We start from the raw sequence: 21650 nt of genomic DNA, 5'->3' as shown, positions 1-21650 counted from the left end.
TGAAGGTGCCAGGGCTGTGGGTGCTACCGTGGAAAGGGCACAATTGGACCAGCAGAAAACCTGGGCCACGCGGCAGGACTCTGTGAGCTGGGGTGCCTGGGGTTGGGACCTGGTTCTGCTGCTTCCCACCCAGAAGTCCTTGAGCAAGTCAGGCCCCCTCCCTGAGACACCGTTTCTTCATTTGTAAAAGCACTTACAGTCCAGTTCACCTACTAGGCTGCCTGGGGTCCTGGCTGAGGTCATGTACAAGAAGTCCTTCTTAGTAAACCAGTAGCCACTGCTGCTACTCTCTCTGTCCTGCCTTACATGCTGCCTGGGTGACTGCGTGAAGAACAGGGGTTCACATCCACACGAGGGCTTCCCGGCTTCCCCCTAAGAGCAAGAGCTGAGACGATGCCCTTTAAATGTGTGTGTGTGTGTGTGTGTGTGTGTGTGTGTGAGAGAGAGAGAGAGATATCAGTGATTGGCAGGCAGCTGCACAGTACTGGGACACATCTCCATCAGCGTCAGCCATGGTAGGGGCAGTGGCTGCCTCTTGGGCACACAGTCAGCTAAGGGGAGGTGCTGGGGAAGACTCAAGGAAGCAAAACCCACACCTCCTGCTTCAGGAACCCAAGACTAAAGCAGGAAAGAAACGGCTTAAACCCGGAACCCATAAAGGAACACTGCAGGTGGTACAGAACTCCACAGGAGGCCAGAGAAAGGGAGTCTTACCAGACCCCCAGTGACACGGGGAGAACAAATTGGTAGCCACTGGCCCATCTTGGTACCACGTAAGGATTTAGTTCACCTGCAGGAGACACTGGGACCCCAGAGTCCTGAATGCTCGTGAAGCCCATTCGTTCACCTCGGCGGCTTCTTCTGGAGCACCAGGCCCCGGCTCTCTGCTCAGGTCCTCTTCCTCCTCCTGCCTGGTTCCCTGCTGTGGCCTTCAGGTCGGGCTTGCAGTGAGTTTCAATCCCAGAGCACAAGGTCCTTGAACGTCTGTGCAGCCCCCTCAGCATCTCCTCTAGCACAAGCTGGGTGACTTGGCACCAGTGGAGGTGTCCTGTGACCAAAGGGGAGCCATTCAAAGGTTGGGAGCCGTCCTCAGACATCCAGGAGGCTGGGTCAAGGCTTGATCCCTTGGCTCAGGGAGGGGCCAGCAAAGGACCATGGACCCCCTCCCAGGCCTTGGCTGGCCTCATTCCCAGCGCAGAGCCCCCGCTATTTCTGAGCTCTCCTCTCAGCCCCCCTGAGCTGACACTTGCAGTGTCCCCACTGGCTGCCCTGGGGTTGCTTCTGTGAGCTGAACCTTGGGCAGCCAGCCTAAGGCAGGTAATCTCAAACATGGCTACTGCAGAGCCCTGGTCATTAATGCTAAGCCCGCACCTGCACCGATGTGATACCTGCCCCAGGAGAACACCCCAAGAGTTGCCGCTCATCTTTCCTAAGAAGTTGTCATCCTCGTGGAATACTGCTGTCCCCAGTTACAAACTGCCTGGTCCTGGATTGCAGTGCTGGATGCTTCCACCTGTTTGGCCTGACCCCTGTGGGAAGGTTGCCCCCACCTCACCATGGCGCCTCCACATTTGAATGATCAGCCTTAGAGCGGGCTGGAGTCAGGTCATCTGGTCCCAGATGAGGGCAGGTGCCATCCAGGTCCACATCTGCAGCAATGAGGGTCACAGTTTCACAGAGCAGCCACCAGGTCCTGACAGTGTGCATCGTGGAAGGTCCTTCAGCGCTGACCACTCGTGTGTGCCCAAGCCCTTCATTCATTTGGTGAGCGAATGCTGGTTGAGCTCCTGCTTCCTGCCAGGCCCTGGGCATGGTCACCAACTGGATCTCTAAGCCCAGAGGACTGGAGAGACACTTAGACAAGAATGTCAACAGAGAAGGAAGAGGAAACCAGCGACTCCACAGGAGGTCATTTTCTGGGGTCTGGGCCGTAGGTGGGCCTGAGCATCACCTGACTCTGGACTTGGAGAGTGGCGCTGAATCTTCTCTCAATTGCTTCTCCAGGGAGAGGTTATCTTGTCCCTTTACTGGAGAGGTCTCCCAGGCTCTGCATGGATGACTGATTGGTGATGGCCTGGAACTGAATGTGTGTGTGTTCTGCTCAGTGTGGGGTTCAGGGACAGTGCTACCCAGACTCAGCCTCAGAATAACTGGGGGTGTCAGCTTTCTGGAAGAGCATTCTGTGGCTTGCATTTCCCTGTCACATTCAGGTGCACCCTGGGGAACATGGGCCTGTAGCAAGCACTGGGAGACACACAGAGGGGGACTTTTAGAAAGAGCCTCCTCAAAATGGCAGGACTGAGAAGCTCTGGAAGTGGCCCAAGAGTCCCAAGGGCATGTGCCTCAGGACAAATGACCATATGGAGAGGTGTCCCATGAGTTGGACAGACGGAGTGTAATGTCCCCAGATGTCAAGGCAAGAAGAGGCTCGGCATCGTTGGGTTCAGCCTTTCCTCTCTACCAGGCAGGCCATTTCAGGGTAGAAGGACAGCAGGGTCCGTGGTCGGGAGGTAGGCCTGGTCCCGGCATTGGAGTGAGCAGCTTGGCTACAAAACACTGGTGACCTCTCCCCTCTCCTTTTCCTGCCACCACAGCCCAACTATGGAAACCAGCAATACGGACCAAACAGCCAGTTCCCCACCCAGCCAGGCCAGTACCCCACCCCCAATCCCCCACGGCCACTCACCTCTCCCAACTACCCTGGGCAAAGGATGCCGAGCCAGCCCAGCACCGGGCAGTACCCGCCCCCCACGGTCAACATGGGGCAGTATTACAAGGTGAGTCCCGCCACCTCCAGGCATCTCACTACCCACCTAACATTCATATCCTCAACCTCACTGGTGACATGAGGGCTGCATGAGTCCCCCTAAAACACCAGAGGGCAGGGTGGGGGCGGTTCTGGTTTTCTGGGTATGCTCAGAGCTGTTTCAGTGGCCAGGAAGTCAGACTGGCCTCTCTCTTGCTCCTGTTCTTTTGTGTGTGTGTGTGTGTGTGTGTGTGCTGGGGATTGAACCCAGGCCTTGTGCATGCAAGGCAAGCACTCTACCAACTGAGCTATATCCCCAGCCCCTTGGTTCCTGTTCTTATGGGTTTAGATGATGGCTTTCCTGCTCATAAATGGCACACACAAGATAATAACAATAAGGAAATGCCTTTTTCAAAAGAAAACTATACAGTGTGACTATATTAACATTTTATTCTAAACTTTGTCTCTCTGCATGCAAATGGGCACCAACACATTATAAAACTCTTATCACAGCTGTGATCTTTTTGTTTCTTGGTACTGGGGGTTGAACCCAGGGCCCTACACATACTTGGCAAGTGCTCTACCCCTGAGCTACATTCTCAGCCTTTCTTATTTTTTATTTCGAGACAGGGTCTTACTAAATTGCTCAAGCTGGCCTCATACTTGTGACCTTCCTGCCTCAGCCTCCCAGGTAGCTGGGATTACAGACATAAGCCACTGTTCCCAGCTACACTTATAATTTTGCATCTTTTTTTTTTTTTAAACCTAATCTGAGTTAATAAGCATACTACCTATTGCTATAGTGTCTCTGTTACTCTCACTTTTCTTTTTCTTTTCTGTGTGGGTTTTTGGGTTTTTTTTTTTTTTTTTTTTGGTTTTGTTTGGTTTGTTTGTTTTGGTACCAGGGTTGGAACTTAGGGATGCTTAACCACGGAGCCATAACCCAGCCCTTTTTATATTTTATATTGAGATAGTTTTGCTACGTTGCTTAGGGCCTCACTAAGTTGCTGAGGCTGGCCTTGAACTTGTAATCCTCCTGCCTCAGCCTCCCAAGCCGCTAGGATTACAGGCATGTGCCATCGCGCCTGGCTCATTCTTACTTTTCACAGTTGCCTAATACTCCAACAATCTCACCCTGATTTACCACTCTCCCCCTCTGTTGGATGTTTGTGTTATTTCTGATTTTTCACTTTTGAAATAATACTATGATAAACCTCTTCAGGCATCCAGACTTTTCCTTCCGGATTTTTATAAAATACATTCTCAGGCGTGAAGAAGACGTCACTATTTTGCATTTACTTGCCAAAGAACCGTGCCAGCGTACGCGGCCATCTGCCACGTGGGTTTACCATTTTTTGCTCTGACTTCAGCAGCGCTGGTGTTGCTATTTTGCTGGGCTCTTTTGCTAAATTAGTCACTATGGATGTAGGGGGCAGAACACGGTCCCTGGGGGACGCGCTGCTCCGCCCTCCTTCGCGCCCAGGCAGAGCCTCCTCAGCATCCCCTTGTTCTCCAGGCAGTCTCCAGCGCCGTCAGAAGGCAGCGCCCTCCTGCCTCCCACTCCTACCATTGCTTCTCTTGTTTTAACAGCCAGAACAGTTTAATGGACAAAATAACACCTTCTCGGGGAGCAGCTACAGTAACTACAGCCAAGGGAATGTCAACAGGGTATGTTCCCATGGAGTCTTCAGACCTCTCCCTCGGGCAGCAGAAGGATCCAGGGGTCCTCGCTAGGCTGAGAGGGCAGTGTCCACGGGTGGGGGATACACCTACAGGTCATCTGCTTTGGGGCCCAGATGCCCACAGTTCTATGTGGGTGAGCCGAGGAGGATTGTGGGTCTGAGAAGGGAACAAGGCGAGGACTGAGAGGAGAAGGGCTCCTGGGGACGGGGATCTCCATGGGTTGGCGCTGGGGGATGTGGCCTCAAGTCGTGATGTGGGAAGGCGGCCTGGCCGGTCCCAGCTCTCCTCTCCTCCCAAGGTAGATTAGACAGGTTCCCTGTTACCGTGAGCCTCAGTGTCCCCATTTGTCAAATGGGTGTGGAAATCTGCATTCTCCTGGCACTGAAGCAGCTCATGGGGTGAGATCAGATGAAGGGTGGGGTATGCTCTTCCAGGGAGAGCGGAGTCCATAGGAGACAGTGGTTTCCTGGGAGACTCCTCTACTGGAGGGAGTGAGTGGTCACCCTCGTAGGCCCTGGAGAATGTGGGGCTGTGTCCACAGCCAGGTCCTTTCCTTCCCTGTGACCCTATATCTTACCTGTGGTTTCTCTTCCTTCCAGCCTCCCAGGCCAGTTCCTGTGGCAAATTACCCACACTCGCCCGTTCCAGGGAACCCCACGCCCCCCATGACCCCTGGGAGCAGCATCCCTCCCTACCTGTCCCCCAGTCAAGATGTTAAACCGCCCTTCCCACCTGACATCAAGCCAAATATGAGCGCTCTGCCGCCACCCCCAGGTGAGGACCCCGCAGTCTCCTCTCCAGTCATTTTTACCTGGGAGCTCCCCAGTAGGCTAGGAGTAGGGGGCTTAGAAGTTGGGCTGTCCACCCACCTGGGTGGCCAAAGGCTGGGGAGGAGGCCAGGAGGAGGAGCCTAAAATTCCGGAGCAGGAGGCCCAGGGGAGAAGACGGAATACATGGGAGGGCACAGGTGGGCTCCCTGGTTCCCTGGTGTGTACTTGGTCACAGCCCAGCTTCTGGGGTTCTGTGGCCCAGCCCCAAGTTCTTCTGAGCTAGCAACCCAGGCGGTTTCACGGGGATGAGTCCCACCCAAGGCCCCAGAGCCTATGCCACTGTTCCCATGGCAGCCAGGGGCCTGTGGCTCATCTGGCCCCTGTCCCTGCCCAGCCAACCACAATGACGAGCTGCGGCTCACGTTCCCTGTGCGGGATGGCGTGGTGCTGGAGCCCTTCCGCCTGGAGCACAACCTGGCTGTCAGCAACCACGTGTTTCACCTGCGGCCCACGGTCCACCAGACGCTCATGTGGAGGTGAGTGTAGCAGGGCGCAGCCCAGGTGGGATGGGGGAGCTCCCACAGCGCCACAGACTGCCCCGGGCCCGGTGTGGCCTTGCGTGGGTGGTAGCAGCAGCTTCCTGCCACCTTCACCTGTTCAGCATCATTGATTGGGCCCTGCCCTGTGTGAGGCTCTGGGGAGGTCCTGGGACACTCACAGTGGCCCAGGGGCTGGAAGCAGCTATCACTTACCCAGGTCCTGAGTGTGGGGGAGACTGCTCACCCATAAAGGTGGCTGAGAAGGAGGCTGTCCAGGTTGAGGCCCTAAGTTGGCAAGAGGGAAAAAGCAGTCAAGAATTTGAACTTGGCTCACGTGGCCAGACCCTCAAATGTAGAGATGAGGCTGGAACTGACGGGAGGCTGGGCAAGGGGCTGACCACTGGGAAGGACTGCCACTCACACGGGGAACTCAAGTATGGAGTCTAGGCACCCCCTCCTGGGCCGGGCCCTGTGTTCACGACCTGCTGTGACCTTGGGTGGTGACATTGCTTTCCCCTTTGGCAGCTGAGGAAATGAGGCTAGAGAAGTGCTTTAATGGGTGGGAGGTCTCAGGGCTAGCAAGTCACAGAGCTGAGACTTGGGCCTGGGTCTCTGGATGCCAGAACCAGCCTGTACCCTCTACCCCTGGGTCCTTCATCCTCAGGCACGGCTCCCTCATTCTGTCTCTCCCTTCTTGGGACTAGACAGCTGCCCAGTGAGCATCCTGAGGGCTGGAGATGGGTCTCTGCTCTGGGCACATGCACACTTCCACACTCACTCGTAGACTTACACACTTCCACACTCACTCATAGACTTACATACCTTGCTATTCTATGAGTGTGTGGGCATTCAGGACACAGGAGCTGGGACACTCGTTCAGGGGGACCAAGACTTTCAACCCATGGGCAGACCTAGGTGGGCCCTTGTTTACCCATACTTTGTACCCGGAAGCCCCGTGTGGAAGGCTGCTCCCCTGATTGGCCTGGAGATGGGTGTAACCACCTCATACTCGGTCTTGTCAATAGCATCTGTCCTTTAGGCCCTCTGTCTTTGTTGTGAGGTATTGGGAGTCACCCTTTTAGGGAGCAGGGACCAGGTAGCTAGTAGCCAGAGCTGCGAGCGTGGACGGAGTGCCAGTGCTATGTGGGAATGGTAGGCCTCGGCGGGGGTGGGTTTTGACTGGAGACGGGATCTCCAGGATGAGCGAGGAAGTAGTCAGGCAGGGAAACGGGCAGCAGCGGGGTTCAGGTCCTGCAGGACTCAGGGGTGATGGTAGTTTGGAGGCACCAGGGTGCCTCACAGAGCTGACCTGAGTCCTGCCCCCAGGTCTGACCTGGAACTGCAATTCAAGTGCTACCACCACGAGGACCGGCAGATGAACACCAACTGGCCCGCCTCGGTGCAGGTCAGTGTCAACGCCACGCCCCTCACCATCGAGCGTGGGGACAACAAGACCTCACACAAGCCGCTGCACCTCAAGCATGTGTGCCAGCCGGGCCGCAACACCATCCAGATCACCGTCACCGCCTGCTGCTGTGTGAGTGTACAGCGGGGCGGGGCACGTGGGATCCCTGGGTCCCCTCCAGCTACATCCTGGGTTGCTGTTCCCCATCCCCACAACTGTCAGAGTGATCGAAGCCACTGTGCTCTGATCTCAGACTCAGCCTCCCCCCTCCTTTTTTTTTTAATATTTATTTTTTAGTTGTAGTTGGACACAATATCTTTATTTTATTTATTTATTTTTATGTGGTGCTTTGCACTTGCTAGGCAAGCGCTCTACAGTTGAGCCACAACCCCAGCCCCAGCCTCTTCCCCTTTTATACTCCACTCTGTCCACGTATCTCCACCTTATTCCTCAGGTTCCCCTAGCCACCTGCACCCCTCTTCTGTGAAGTCTGGTGCATCCCTCAAAGCCAGGGCCTGCACTCACCTCATCTGTATGAGAGTTTCATATTCTAACCACCTTTTCCCCCAGACCCACCTCCACTAAGTCCAGAGTTAACTGTCCTTCTCCACCATCCCTGTTGTCATGGAGGGGTGTGTGCCACACTTGTGAGAACTTGTCCCTCCAGCCTAGGAGTCACTGATCTGGGACCATGACTGAGCCATGCTTTCCTGGAGATCGGGGCTGGCACATGGGGTGTACTGGGGCAGCTTGCATGGGGTGAATCGCATGCTCTGTTTTCCTGGTCTCCCTGAGGACCCAGGAGAAGAGAGGCTCTGGTTCTGCGCTTGCGAGCACAGGAGCACTAAGGCCACAGAGCTGCGAATCACAGGACTAGGGGAGCTAGGCAAGGACATTCCTCTATCAGTGTGAGGAGGCTGGGTGGACAGTCCTGGACGGCGGCCTGGAGGAGGGAAAGCCCATCGCCCTGGGACAGGAAGGGTTGAAGACACAGGATGGGAAGCAGTATGGGATAGGGGTGTGTAGAAAGCCAGCTGGGTTCCATTCCTGATGCCACGTGTCCGATAAGTTCTTCCACCTTGTCGACATGGAAAAGAGACAGCCATGAGAGTGGTGACCCCAGCCTCAGGCCCCAGTCTTGCAAGTCCCAGAATACACTGACTATTCTCGGGCTCTGTCCCTGGTCCTGGGGGACCCTCTCCTAGAGATGCAATACCATGAGATCTCAAAAGTCTGGGCCTTGGCAACAGAGGCCGTAGAAGCTACTGGTGGGGCAGGGCTGGGGACAGCGGGCGGGGACTGAGCGGGCTTCCTGCTTTCTCCTGCAGTCCCACCTCTTCGTGCTGCAGCTGGTGCACCGGCCTTCTGTGCGCTCCGTGCTGCAAGGCCTCCTCAAAAAGCGCCTCCTACCTGCAGAGCACTGCATCACGAAAAGTGAGTGGGTGTTGGGTGGGCACAGGAGTGACAGCCTGCAGCTGGGAGCGGGTCCTGTCCTGGGGAGAGCCCCAGGCAGGGGGTGTAGACGGCCCCTCCTCCTCTGGTATTGCTCTTCACACTACCACTTTGTGCCATCGTCCGTTTCCGTTTCCATACTCCAGAATCAAGTGCAAAGGCGCCTGAGGGGCTTTTTTGTTGTTGTTGTTGTTGACCCAGTAAATCAGAGAAGTGCCAGATGGTTTCTGAGCTTTGCAGAAAGTCCCCCATTGCTAGCCAAGGCCGATCCTGTTCTGCAGAGACTGGGGAGCTGCAGGTCCCTACCTTGGGCATGAGCACTCCCACGTGTCACTCTGGGAGGCTGCTATTCCTCATTGCTGGGCAGCAGGACTCCTGAAAGAATGAGCTCCATTCTCCAGTGCTTGGGGGGCAGGGAGGACCCAGGGCGTGTTCAGGTGTGTGTGCCGACCCGTCCCCTGGGCCCCCTCAACCACCTGTGCCTCCCACCCCACAGTCAAGCGGAACTTCAGCAGCGTGGCTGCCTCCTCGGGAAACACCACCCTCAACGGGGAGGACGGCGTGGAGCAGACGGCCATCAAGGTATCTCTGAAGTGCCCCATCACATTCCGGCGCATCCAGCTGCCTGCCCGAGGCCACGACTGCAAACACGTCCAGGTGAGCCTTCCCAGGGCAGCTCTAAGACAAGCACCTGGAGCGGGCAGGGGTAGCGAGGGGCCCGCAGAGCCTGTCTCTGACCCCCAAGGACGCCGTCAGCAGCTTCCTTTACTAACTCCTGCAGCCATCATTTATGCTTGGGGCACCCTTTCTGCCAAGTCAGGGCCTGGGTCCCCAGGGCTACAGGATCAGGGTTAGAGAGTCCTTATCCTAGCAGATGGTAGATCTGACTGGGAATCCTGCCAGGATACCACCGCTGGCCCAGGACCTGAGAGCAGGGACACCTCTGCCTGGTGAGCTGCTGTGTCCAGGGCCTTGCCTCAAGCAGGCACTCAGGAGAGGGCATGAGGGATTGTCACAGTCCAGGTAGGCTGTGACAGAGCTCTAGAAGCATGTGGACAGTCCAGGCTGGGAGAGATTCATTGTGTAGGGACTGCTCAGGCAAGGTCTCCCAGAAGAGGGGTGAGGAGCCAGCCCATAAGGGCATGCTAAGTGGCACTGGGCCGTCACCTGGCACCCTGTGGTCAAACATGACTGGTCCCAAGGGCTGCACCAGGGAACAGGAGCCTCCCTCCTTCTGAGAGAACATTGAGTGTGATGGATGTCCTGGTCACTTTGTTTATCTGACCAGCCGGGTGGATGGATGTGATCAGAGCTGCCCTCAGTGTCTGGGCTGGACTAGAGGGGTGGTCAGAGTCCACACTGCCCTTGTCCTCACTGAGAGGCTTTCACAGGGCAACCTGGCTGGGATGTGGGGCCAGGAAGCCATCTCAAAGGGTGTGAGGTAGGGTCATTTGGAGCATGGGGAGGGGGTGTGAAGGGTGCCAGGCAGAGGGACTAGGGGCTGGTTCACATGCAAACAAGGTTGGCATGCCTTTCGCTACACCCTCTGCCTGTCCTCATCCCTGGTAGGGCAGTCTTCCAAGCCTCCCCGAGGTGCACAAGGCAGCTTCTGATAGGCCTCACCTCAACATTTGTCTGTCTATTGTCTGTCCCCACTTCTGCAGTGCTTTGACCTGGAGTCCTATCTACAATTGAATTGTGAGCGAGGGACCTGGAGGTGTCCTGTGTGCAAGTGAGTGATGACTGTCCTGGCAGAGAATTCCCCCGTGGGACTGCAAAGGGGAGGAGCGCCCTCTCCCTCTGGCTGTCCCCCTTCTTTGGGCTCCAGCCACTTTCACCTGCCAAAAAGCAAAACAGAACCAAAGCCCAGCAGAGGAGCTTGGGTTCCATGGGCTCTGCAAGAAACCTTTGTCACAGGGCCGCCTCCTGCGTAGCAGCAGCAGGGGTAGGATTGGGTGGGCACGGATGGGGCCAGGCAGCTGTGTCCCGCTTCCTTGAGCCCAGGAGCTAAGGCCAAGGCCCTTCTCTCCTCTTCCAGTAAAACTGCTCTGCTGGAGGGCCTGGAGGTGGATCAGTACATGTGGGGGATCCTGAACGCCATTCAACAGTAAGTGGTCTCTGGCTGGACTGTGGCCAGGATTGGGGGACTGGGGGCGGGGAGGAGAGGGAGGGTGCAGGTAGCAACGATCACGTTCCTGGTCAGACAGACAGAACCCTGACCACATCCCTGACCTGTCTGTAACTTTACCTTGGGAATTTCTGGACCTGGGGCAAATGAATGTTCCAACATGTTCTGAGGGGACAGAACTAGCCAGGGCAGGAAGCTGGCAGTACCCCCACAGCAGCTCCTTGGGTGGCAGGCCTTGAGGCCCCAGGCCAGCCACTCGTCTCCCTAGCCTCAGTCTCCACATCTCCCAGAGCTGTCAACATCCCCACCGTGCGTGAAATGGGACAGGAGGCTTTGCACCCCGTAGCCTCAGCTCTGATCCCCTTGCTCCCACAGCTCTGAGTTTGAAGAGGTCACCATTGACCCCACGTGCAGCTGGCGGCCAGTGCCCATCAAGTCAGACCTACACATTAAGGACGATCCTGATGGCATCCCTTCTAAGCGGTTCAAGACCATGAGCCCCAGCCAGATGATCATGCCCAACGTCATGGATATGATTGCAGCCCTGGGCCCTGGCCCATCCCCCTACCCACTCCCACCTCCCCCCGGGGGCACCAACTCCAACGACTACAGCAGCCAAGGTAGGCGATGCCAGACGAGGTGGGGGAGCCCCGAGTCCAGTGGGGACACAGAAGTTCTATGCTGATAGCAGCAGGTGCAGAGGGGAAGGTGAAGAGGCAGAGGTGACATACCTCCAAACAGGAATCCTAAAATCACTGGACTTGGAGGGGAGGGTAGCCAAAGCCCAAGGCCTCAGAGCCATTATCCTGTTGCCTCCCTCAGACCCTTCTATGTTTTTCTGTGACATCTCTTATTGTCCCTGTGCCTCCAACTCTTCACTCTCCCAGGACAGAGTCCGGGTACCTGGATCCCAGGGCCTTTGACTACCCAGGTCACCATCACTGGCTCTTACTCCCTGCTGGCCAGATTACACTTCACCCCTACTGATTGCTACTTGGTCCAAAAAATATCCCACCCCAAAAATCAGAGGGTGGAATCTCCCTAACCAGGATCCCTGATCTTAGGTCCCCAGGACTGCTGGGTGATTAGCAGCCCAAAGACATTAGCCCACCTGGTTCATGTCCCATGGCTTGTTGAGGACTCCAGTGTGCCAGCATGCTGATCCTCTGAGCTTCACCCTCATCATGTGGAAGAGGGTGTGGTGACTGAAGAAGCTGGACCGCTGTCCCCGTCTCATGTCACTTTGAGCCTGGTACATTTGGAGGCTTTGTGGACTTGGCAAAAGAACCTCTGGGCTTTGGTCTTCCCATTATGAAATATGGCCATCAGGAGGAACCACTCAGACTTGGCCTTGTGCCATGTCCCCCTTCTCCAGCTCTGCCTCTCATCCACAGTAGAGGAGCGCCTGCCCCAGAACACCCTGTCCCACCAGAGGAGGCGTCTTTGCTGCTCCATTGTGCAGCCCAGAAGTGTAAGGCTGCAGGAGCCTTGCTAGCCTCATGAGGGGCAAGGACTTGACTTTTACCTTTACTCCCTCCATTCCTTGGGGGTGGCCACCACCGTGCTGGGTGACCCCATGTCCCCATCTCATTCTTTCCCCAGGCAACAACTATCAGGGCCATGGCAATTTCGACTTCCCCCATGGGAATCCTGGCGGGACATCCATGAATGACTTCATGCACGGGCCCCCCCAGCTCTCCCATCCCCCGGACATGCCAAACAACATGGCTGCCCTCGAGAAACCCCTCAGTCACCCCATGCAGGAAACTGTGAGTACCTCTTCCTTCCCCAACCCTCCCCACTGCCCAGTGGTTCAGGCCACACTCCAGCTTGTTTGGAGCTGTCTAGGACAAGGCTCCCCTTGGGAATTTCCTGATGTTCATACCCTGGTTCCTTCCTTGGCAAAGGGGAAAACCAAGAATTGGGCCTGGTGGCTCAGAAGGGAATAAGGGGCCTGATGTGGTTCATCTGCATCCGTGGACTTGACTGTTTCATCTAGAATTTGGATTTTCTGGAAATTGACGAAGCTCCAGGCTCCTAGTTACATACACAGTGTACTTGGGCGATCACGCACACACATGTACACATACCACTACCTACCTCTCTCTCCTTCTCTTTCTTTCTGCCTCCCTCTCTCCCCCGACACCCCTTTGCACATAATTTCAGCCACCTAGAATTTGGTCCCAAACCCAGGCACCTAGTACCCAAGGGTCTGAATCTTCAGGATGTCATTACAAAAGACAGTGCTAGGAAATCTGACTGCCCTAGGAGTCTGTGCTCCTCATCCTGTTTCACGATGATTAACACATAGCCCAAATAGCTGGGGAAGCCTCTCTGGGGCAAGGGATCCCATGCTACCCAAGACCTATCCTTCCTGTAGCCCTGACAGCAGTGGTTGGAGACCCAATTGTCCGCAAGGGTTCTCATCTAGAGAGTGCTGGATTCTCCTCTGTTTAGCAAATGTTTCCTGAGGCATGCTCTTCGTCAGTCTTGTGCCAATTGTAAGCAAGACAGACCCCTGGACGTGGTGGCACATACATTTAATTCCAGCCATTCAGGAGGCTGGGACAGAGGATCACACATTTAAAGCCAACCTGGGCAACTTAGTGAGACCCTCTCTCAAAAGGAAATTATTAAATTATTAGCTCAGTGGTAGAGCACTTACCTAGCATGTGCGAGGCCCCTGGATTCAATCCCCAGTACTAAAAACAGGGGCCTTGTGCTCATGGAGCACAATTTCTGCAGCCTCCACAGTGGAGGAAGAATGATTAGAGTTTTGCAGAAACTGCAGCTGGAAAACTTAAGTAGCTTGACCGAGGCCTCAGTTACTCTGCTCTCTCACCTTGGGGAGGACAGGCAGTTGCCAAAGAACATACCAGCCAGTTAGAAGGTCTGGGGTCTCAACAGTACATGGCAGCAGGGTTTGGGGGCACCTACATTTAATTGGTCACGCTAGTCCTCTGATCTTCTGTCACTTGACCTACAAGAAAGGGGCCTCTGGCCTGTGCTGTTCCACATGCCTAACATGGAATTAGCTCTGCCCCTGGGCCAGAGGCTTTCCTTGTAGGCTGGAGGCTGTCCTGTGGGTAAGAGGCTTCCTGGATTCTCAGAGAGTCTGAATGTTAACTCCTCTGCATGGGGCTTCCAACTTCTAGGGGCTTCTCTCCTTTCTTGGCTCTGCTTCCCAGGACCTCAGCAGTCTGCACCCAGGAGACACCCAGATCACACTTCCACACACACCACACATCCCAAGCCGTACGCGTCCTGTCCCTGGGAGATGGCAGTGGGAAGGCCATATGCTCTCCTGTCTTCTGTTAGCCGTGTCACTGGCATTTTGTGCAGGGGGACCTGAGCCTGTGAGTTGACTTCAGAGCCCCCCAGGGATGCTCCTTTGTTTCTGGCCTATCACTAGAAGGCAAGCAGACCCAGAAGCACAGCTGTACTAGGTGCGGTGAGCAGTCACAGGTCAACTCCCAGCACACCTGCATGACTAGAGGTAGCCAGTCCACCCTCCTCCCTCCACTGCATGCCGGGACTGGCTGGACAGCTCCCACCAGGTGCTGATGTGCCCAAGGACTTTCCCTTGCCAGGTTAAGGTTGACAGGTGTATTAGCAGGACTCAGAGAACACCTGGCCCTCCAGGCTCTGAGATATTCCAGCCCATATCAGGGTCAAGAGGAACAGCTGTGTCAGAAGATCCAGGGACCATCTGTCCAGAACAGGGCTATTTACAGGAATATGGAGCCCCTTCCTGCTGCCCGAGAATGGACACTGCGGGGCATCTTCCAGGGTGGGTTGAGTGAGAACCCCACACTGGTCTCTCACTGACAGCTGTAGTGGCCCGTTCCTCCATTTTCTTCCTCAAGTCATCCCACATGTGGCTTCTCCAAGGTCCCCAAACCCCATGGTCGTGTGGTTATCCCCTATTTTCAGGGTGGGGGCTGGAAGAGCACTGTGCTGTCCCACGTCGTATTGGGGTGCGGCTCCATATCCCCAGAAGAAAAGCCACCTGGACTGTGGGCCGAGGCCAGCCCACAGCAGAAGTGGGTAACAACCCTCAGCAGAAACAGGAAGAAGAACTAGGGTCTGGGGAAGACCAGGGGTAGCGTGACTACTGTTTGCAAACTCAGAACTGCTTTTCTGTGTGGCCCAGAAGATGGGGCCAGGGACGGAGAGAGAGCCCAGAAGACTAAGAAAACATGTGGTCACCGGGCTGCCTGTTCCAATTGGCAGCACATAAGTGGGGCTGCGGGCCCTGTGGGGGTGTTTAGAGTGGGGATAAGGGCATGGGCTCAACATTCAGAGCCTTCCCCAGGCCTTCCGCTCTGAGGGAGGGCCTGCTTGGAACAACAGACAGACTAGCAGGGTACATGTTTCAATCTTACCTACCCACCTATCTGCAGACAACCCATTTTTTGGTGCTTATGCTTGCTAAAGAATTACCTAGATCTGTTAGAGACAACTCCGGGCTCAACAAGGCTTGGAGGTGCCTGGCCTTCTCAGTGTCTGGTACTTGCTGACGAGGGGGTTGGCCAGGAAGAAGGGCCCAGCAATGTGCTGAGATGCCCCTGGTCACCCAAGTTCCCACCTTGCTCTACCCTTTGATGTCACAGCTGAGTTCCATCCTTGGAGGCAGGCAGGGTATATTGTCTTCATGCCCAGCCTTGCCCCTTTCCTGGGCCTACTTGGGGGGTGCAGCCCCGGGCCTGAGCTGCACGCCTGCCCCATGCTATGTGTCTGCGTCTGCTCTCTGCTGCCCTGGCCCTGGGAGGCCTGCACCGCGCTGCCGGCAGCACCACTTGCCTCCCCGCTCCCCAGAAACATGCCCATTTTGCTTCTTCATTCTGCCCTTGCTGTTGTTCGTTGTGACGGTGTCTGGGTTGGGGAGGCCAAGGGGTTCGGAGGGGCCTGGGCCTGTTCTCAGCATCTGCGCCTGTCTCAAAGCCCTTTGGGGCTGCATGCAGCCTGAGAGGCCCGGTCCCCTGCCTTCCTCTCCGCGGCCTCCCTGGCTGGCAGTTTCAGGGGAGGACAGGGGTTTTGTTTGTTTTTCTGCCCCCTCCCACCAACAACCATTCAGCCTTGTGAGGGGCAGCTTTGTTTGGGGGTTGTTATTTCCCTGGTTTGTTTGGTTTTCATTTTCTCCAGGCATCTCGTGGCTGTTCCTCGTCACCTCACCTTTCTTTCTCCTGCTCTCTCCTCCTCCACAGATGCCACACGCTGGCAGTTCTGACCAGCCCCATCCCTCCATACAACAAGGTTTGCACGTACCACACCCCAGCAGCCAGTCAGGGCCTCCATTACATCACAGTGGGGCTCCTCCTCCTCCTCCTCCTTCCCAGCCTCCCCGGCAGCCGCCACAGGCCACTCCCAGCAACCATCCACACAGCGACCTGACCTTTAACCCCTCCTCAGCCTTAGAGGGTCAGGCCGGCGCGCAGGGAGCGTCCGACATGCCGGAGCCTTCACTGGATGTAAGTTGGGGTCACCATGCGCCTTGGCCTGGGGCCAGGCCTGGCACCGGGACCTGCCCGAGAGCAGGGGTGGGTGTTGAGGGCTCAAGGCCCCGGGTGGAAGAGGTGGGTGGGCGGTGGGTGGACCCCAGCCAGTCTGCCCTGGCTCCAGAACCAGGAAGCCCCACTAGGGGGAAGTGTCACCGAGAACCCCTGCTCCGCTGGCCCCTCCCCACAGTCCCCTTGACCACAGTCCTTCCACCCAGGTCCTTGCAGGTTCCCTTGGGGCCAGGGCTTTGGAGGCAGCACAGGAGGGTCCCTGCCCTTCTTCCCAACCTCCTCCCCTCATTTCCCCACCATGTTGAGCTTGCTGTTTCTGTGTCTGCACCCTCTCTGGCCTGAGGCACGGGAGGGGCTGGAGTGACAGGGCCCTTCTGTCTGTCTTGCTGGTCTTGTCTGTCTGCAGTTTTCTTGTCCACGTGTTGTCCATTCCCTGCTTCCGCTTGCTCCATCGTTCACTCCAAGAGGCCCCTGTGTGGGGTGACAGAAGCTGGGGGGCAGGAAGATCAGCTTCACTATCAGGGTCACTATCAGGGGACAACTGAGGTTCAGGGGTCCCCCATCTTGAGGCCTAAACAGTTTGGAAAATTAGGGTGGGACACGGAATGACTGAGGCTGAGCACTAGCTGGACGGACTGGCAGGTATGGGGCAGGACGCTTGCTGTTCTCATCCCCGCCTTGGTTGCCGGGGGCAGTGACTGGCCTACACCTCTACGTTGGTGCTCCCCAGAGGAGGCCTGTCCTCTGCTCAGTGACACTTGTCCTCCACCTCCTGGGCCCACTGGGCAGCAGAGGCTTCGCAAGTAGGTGGGACTCACTGTGCTGCCATCTTGGGTTCTCACCCAGACATAGGCCAGTGGGGGTGTCATGGTAGAGGGTAGGAGACAGTGGGCCACAGGCTTTTCTAGGAGGTCTGGGGAGAGGACCAGGGCGGTGAGCACTGCAGAGACCACTGGCCTTCCCACGGCCCACCTCCTTGTGCTCACGTGTAAAGCCACGCGTGGCTTCTGCTGGGTGGCCGTGTAACCTGCCCTGGGACTTCCCAGGGTGTAGGGCTGACGTATGTGCCTGAGAAGGACCAGCCCAGCCCAGCCCAGGTCTTGGCAGTCCAGCTCCTCTGCCCTAGGCTTGAAATGAGCATGGACGAGGCCCAGTGGCCTGGATGTGTGTGGGCAGCCAGAAGGCCACACTCAACACTGCTAGGTCCCTCTTTGGGCTAGGGTCTTGGGGGGCAGATGGAAGGGGAACAACCAGGCTGGTGGGCATCCCTGCACTCCCTCCCTGGGCCACTCCCAGTTAACACCTCATCTGGACTTCATTCTTTTCCAGCTCCTGCCGGAACTCACAAATCCTGACGAGCTCCTCTCTTATCTGGATCCCCCCGACCTTCCAAGCAATAGCAACGATGACCTCCTATCTCTCTTTGAGAACAACTGAAGGCCACCCCTCCACTGGGGCCATCCCTCCCCACTCTGCCTCCTACCCCGTCTGTCCCACACACTTTTCCACCCAGGAGCCCATGCCTCAGGCTGCCCCTCACAGGGACCACAGGCTTGAGGGTGAGCAGGGTGTACCCGGAAGGCCTGTGAGTCTGCAGCCCGTGTCTCCCGAATGCCCTGGGCAGGGGCCCATGCCCAGAGCAGGCCCCGGGATGACCCCCACTGAGGGGGGCCCGGCCCGGCAAGAGGCTTGTGCTGATGGCGGCTAAAGGTCCCTCTGTCTGTGCTGACTCCAGATGACCTTCCAGTGTCCCCAAGGGTTCTTCCACTTTCTAAACTGTAGCCCTGCCTCCCTGCTTCCCAGCCCAGAGCTTCCTGCAAGTGATTGGAGCCTGAGAGAAGGCCCCCAAAGACCTGGGGAACCCCAAACTTTGGAGAAGCAGTGACAGTCGGCAGCAGGGAGAATGGCCTGCCCACCACCACCCACCACAGAAAAGCACAAACCTCTGGGAAGGAGAACATCTCAGAGGCCAAAGGTCATCACTTTGGCCTCTGACCTCTAAGCCAAGATACCCTGTAAACTTTCTCAGAAAGCAGAGAAAAAGGACAAGATTCTGTGTCTGAGAGGGTCTGCCATTCCTGCTTGGGGACTGGTGGGAAAGGAGATCAGGGCCTCCCGGGAGACAGGACGAGGCATTGGAGGGTTTCACAACCTTTTGGACTCAGATCAAGGCCCAGCCTCAGCCTCAGAGGGCAGAGAGTGCACGCACACATGTGTGCACCCAACCCAAATGATTATGCCCCTGGAGGGGGGTGTGGGGTTGCCACCAGCCAGAGTCAAATCAGGCAGCCACTTACAACTCTGCTCCAAGCTACTCCCTGATTTGAGATGGCCACATGGAAAGTTCTGAAGTCACCTGGAGGAAAGGAAGATTGCACTTGGACAGCAAGCAGTTTCCCTCCAAGTGTGCTGGTTCCTTCCTGCGGCCCATCTCCCGCCTCTCCAAGACTGTTCCATGGGACACCCACTTCCCTCTGTGTCCTCGTTCCAATTGTCCAGCCAGACAGCAGTGGTAACCGGTGGAGAGGTGGGGCAGGCGCAAGGGCGGCTCGGGTGAGGCCTGCACTGGAGCTAGGCAGCAGGTAGCCAGTGCACCCGCGTCTCTCCCCATGCTCAAAGCTGCCCCTGGTTCCAGCCCAGCCATCGCTGAGTGCACCTGGACAGCCCTGCAGGCAACTCACGGTGTGAGTGTCCGTGTGGCCGCCAGCCTGCTCTTGGCATCCCCCTCCACCCGCAGCTCGCCACACACTCCTGCTCCCTCTGGTCTTCCTCCACCTGGCTTAGGTGTCCCCTGGGAGCTTGTCACATGTCCACTTTGTTCCAGGCTGATCTGTGCCCCTGAGCCTCATGGCGTGCGGGATGCTGGAGTGTCCCCTCACCTGGGTCCTAGCTATAAATTCTTGGCGCCCTTCTTGCTGCTGCCCAGGGCCCTTGCCTGCCCTCCCGTCCACTCTTGGTATCCTCATTTGCCATCAATCTCCCAGTCTCCCTCTGGGCGGTGGGTGGTCTCCAGCACTCTTCTGCGGATTATACCGGAAAGGTGGCCTCAGCTGTTGACTTGCAGTCACCGTACCAAATGGCACAAGGTTTTCTGTAGGAAAGCTGCCATCGCCCCCGCCCTTTTTCTTCCTTTGTCCCCGTTGTCGAGGTTTTTTCAAACAGTGTGTTGTTCAGTATGCAAATCAATTATTTTAAGAATCGCTTTTGTAAATATCTTTGTGAATATTTTAGTATTGTCTTTGATAATATTCAACATTTTCATGACCTGGTTATAGCCTTTGCTGGTGTTTTTAAAATACCTTGACTCAACAACAAAAACTCGAGTCCTTTTTTTTAAAAAAAAATAAACAACAAACAACAAAAAAAAAAGAAACCAGGGCTATTTGTACAGATGAGGGACGGATAGAACGGGTGGCTAGGCTGGGAGTCGGAAGACTAGGCAGTTCACAGTTGAGAGCCATACCCAGTGGGCTTCTGGGTACAAGATCATGCCAGGTGGTGTTGTGGCCATCCCTGCACAGGGCCTATGGCCTGGTGGGAGGCCATGGTCTAGGTTGGACCATCTGGAATGTTCACCTTCAGACAGACTGATAGAAGCCTGCCTTAGACGATCCTGCTTCCTGCCATGATCCTTTGCCCTGACAAGGCCTGGGACCCTGCTGGTCCTTTTCACTGCGTGCCAGATTCCGCCCACAGACCCATCCACAGCATTAGTGGAGAAGCCGTAGATGTGCTGGCAGCGAGGCCTCCAGGCCCCTCTCCTGGCCATCTCTGGGCTGGACACCTCAGGCTGGTTTCCTAGGCCCCCTCCCAAGCAAGCCTCCACCAGCAAGTTCATTCAAGAGCTTCCTTGTGGACGGCACTGCCCGAAGCCCACCCTCCAGGGACATCCCCCTCCCACAGTAATTTTGGAGCTTGTCTTGGGTATGAGGGAGGAGCAACAACATCTGGGGCTGGCACTGTCCCTTAGTAGTGACCGATGCACATAAAAGCAACATCTGTAAGCAGAGGCAGGCCTGAGCTCTGGAAAGATATTTCCCTGATCCTTTCAGATGACAACTTGGAGCCATAAGTAACCTCAACAAAAGAAAAAAAAAAACAGGCCTCAGCAAGCCACGTTTCCATGATACGCATTGACCCACCCCATAGGCACGTTTCTGCCACCTCTCCGCAAAGATGGAGTGGGAGGCAGACGGAAAGAGCCCCCTGTGGGCCATCACCCCATCTTCTTGGTTTGAAGCTTTATCCATGTATCATGTTCCCTGTAGCCATTTTATTTTTGAAGAAACTTCTAATGCTTTCTCCCTAATGGAGGCCCTAACCCCGCCCCCCGCAGAGAGCTACAGGTCTGCTCCCAGCAGGCCTCGGGCCTGACCCGTCCAGACAGGGCAGCGTCAGCAGCAGCGACTCGAGGGACGTGTATATATGTAAATGAGAAATAGACACACGTCAGCAGATGCATTCATTTCTCTCGGAATGTGTATTGTTTTATTTTTATTTTTTCTTTTACAAAACAAAACAAGAAAAAAAAAAGGCTTGGAACTCCATCTTAACGTGGAAAAACTAGATCCTGTTTGTTAGCGTTTGTGAGTTCTCCACATTTTGTCCCACTCATGTAATATACTCTGACCCTGTGTGGAAAGGCATTTTTGTTCTGTTTTGTTTTTATTTTACCTACATGTACTATTTAGCTTCAGTCTACTAGTCCTGCCACCTGTGTACTTTTTAGGGTGCTATGGAAATAATGAAAAGAAACGGGGGATTTCAGAAGAAAATTGTAACCAAATTCATACTTTGTATAATTTTTGATATCATGATCGCAGGTGATTCACACGTACACACATAAACACACCCACACGTGCAGCCTGAAGTGACTCCCACAGAAACCGTCATCGTCTCTGTACATCGTATGTACAATGCAATCATTTCATACTTTCAACTGGTCAGAAAAACTAATTGTGATTTCTAGTCTTGCAAAGCTGTATGTAGTTAGATGATGTGACAACCTCTAATATTTATCTAATAAATATGTATTCAGATGAAACCTGTATATTAGGTGTTCATGTGGTTATTTTGTATTTAAAGATCAAATTATTTGACTATTGCTAGACATTTCTATACTCTGTTGTAACACTGAGGTATCTCATTTGCCCATGTTAATTTTTTTCTAAATAAATTGACAAAAATGAAGGTTTTGGTGAATCAGCTATTTTGTGGCTGCCAAGGAGTGGTCTGGGTGTTCTGGCTGTTGTTTTTAAACCACTACCCCCGCCCTGTCACTCTGCACTCTGCTTTGGGTGTCAAGCTGGAAGAGCCCTGCAGGGGGCCCTGGGAGCTGTGGGCAAGTGAGTGCTCAGAGCCCTGTACCCTCACCTGCTTCTGGCAGGAACTTGTCTCCAGCAGGCCCTGATCCTGAC

The 21650-nt window shown here is 55.4% G+C and overlaps 1 protein-coding gene across 3 annotated transcripts in view; it reads left to right on the top strand.

Annotated features, from left to right (window-relative positions):
- Zmiz1 (zinc finger MIZ-type containing 1) overlaps positions 1-21423 on the top strand; it is a 199552-nt gene extending 178129 nt beyond the window's left edge. For 2 of the 3 annotated variants that reach the window (XM_015504587.2, XM_015504586.2), the window contains exons 14-26: positions 2595-2777; positions 4337-4414; positions 5029-5203; positions 5594-5735; positions 7065-7275; positions 8472-8577; positions 9092-9252; positions 10260-10327; positions 10634-10702; positions 11099-11343; positions 12326-12492; positions 15931-16194; positions 17563-21423. In XM_015504587.2, the coding sequence (XP_015360073.1) occupies positions 2595-2777; positions 4337-4414; positions 5029-5203; positions 5594-5735; positions 7065-7275; positions 8472-8577; positions 9092-9252; positions 10260-10327; positions 10634-10702; positions 11099-11343; positions 12326-12492; positions 15931-16194; positions 17563-17670 (1977 nt within the window). In that variant the 3' untranslated portion in view covers positions 17671-21423. The remainder of the gene's footprint in view (positions 1-2594; positions 2778-4336; positions 4415-5028; positions 5204-5593; positions 5736-7064; positions 7276-8471; positions 8578-9091; positions 9253-10259; positions 10328-10633; positions 10703-11098; positions 11344-12325; positions 12493-15930; positions 16195-17562) is intronic. The other variant, XM_015504588.2, reaches the window with a different exon arrangement.
- Positions 21424-21650: the final 227 nt, after the last annotated feature.

Source organism: Marmota marmota, unplaced genomic scaffold, assembly GCF_001458135.2.
Source record: "Marmota marmota marmota unplaced genomic scaffold, marMar, whole genome shotgun sequence".
Lineage (NCBI taxonomy): Eukaryota > Metazoa > Chordata > Mammalia > Rodentia > Sciuridae > Marmota > Marmota marmota.
This window is presented reverse-complemented; position numbering and strand designations above follow the sequence as displayed.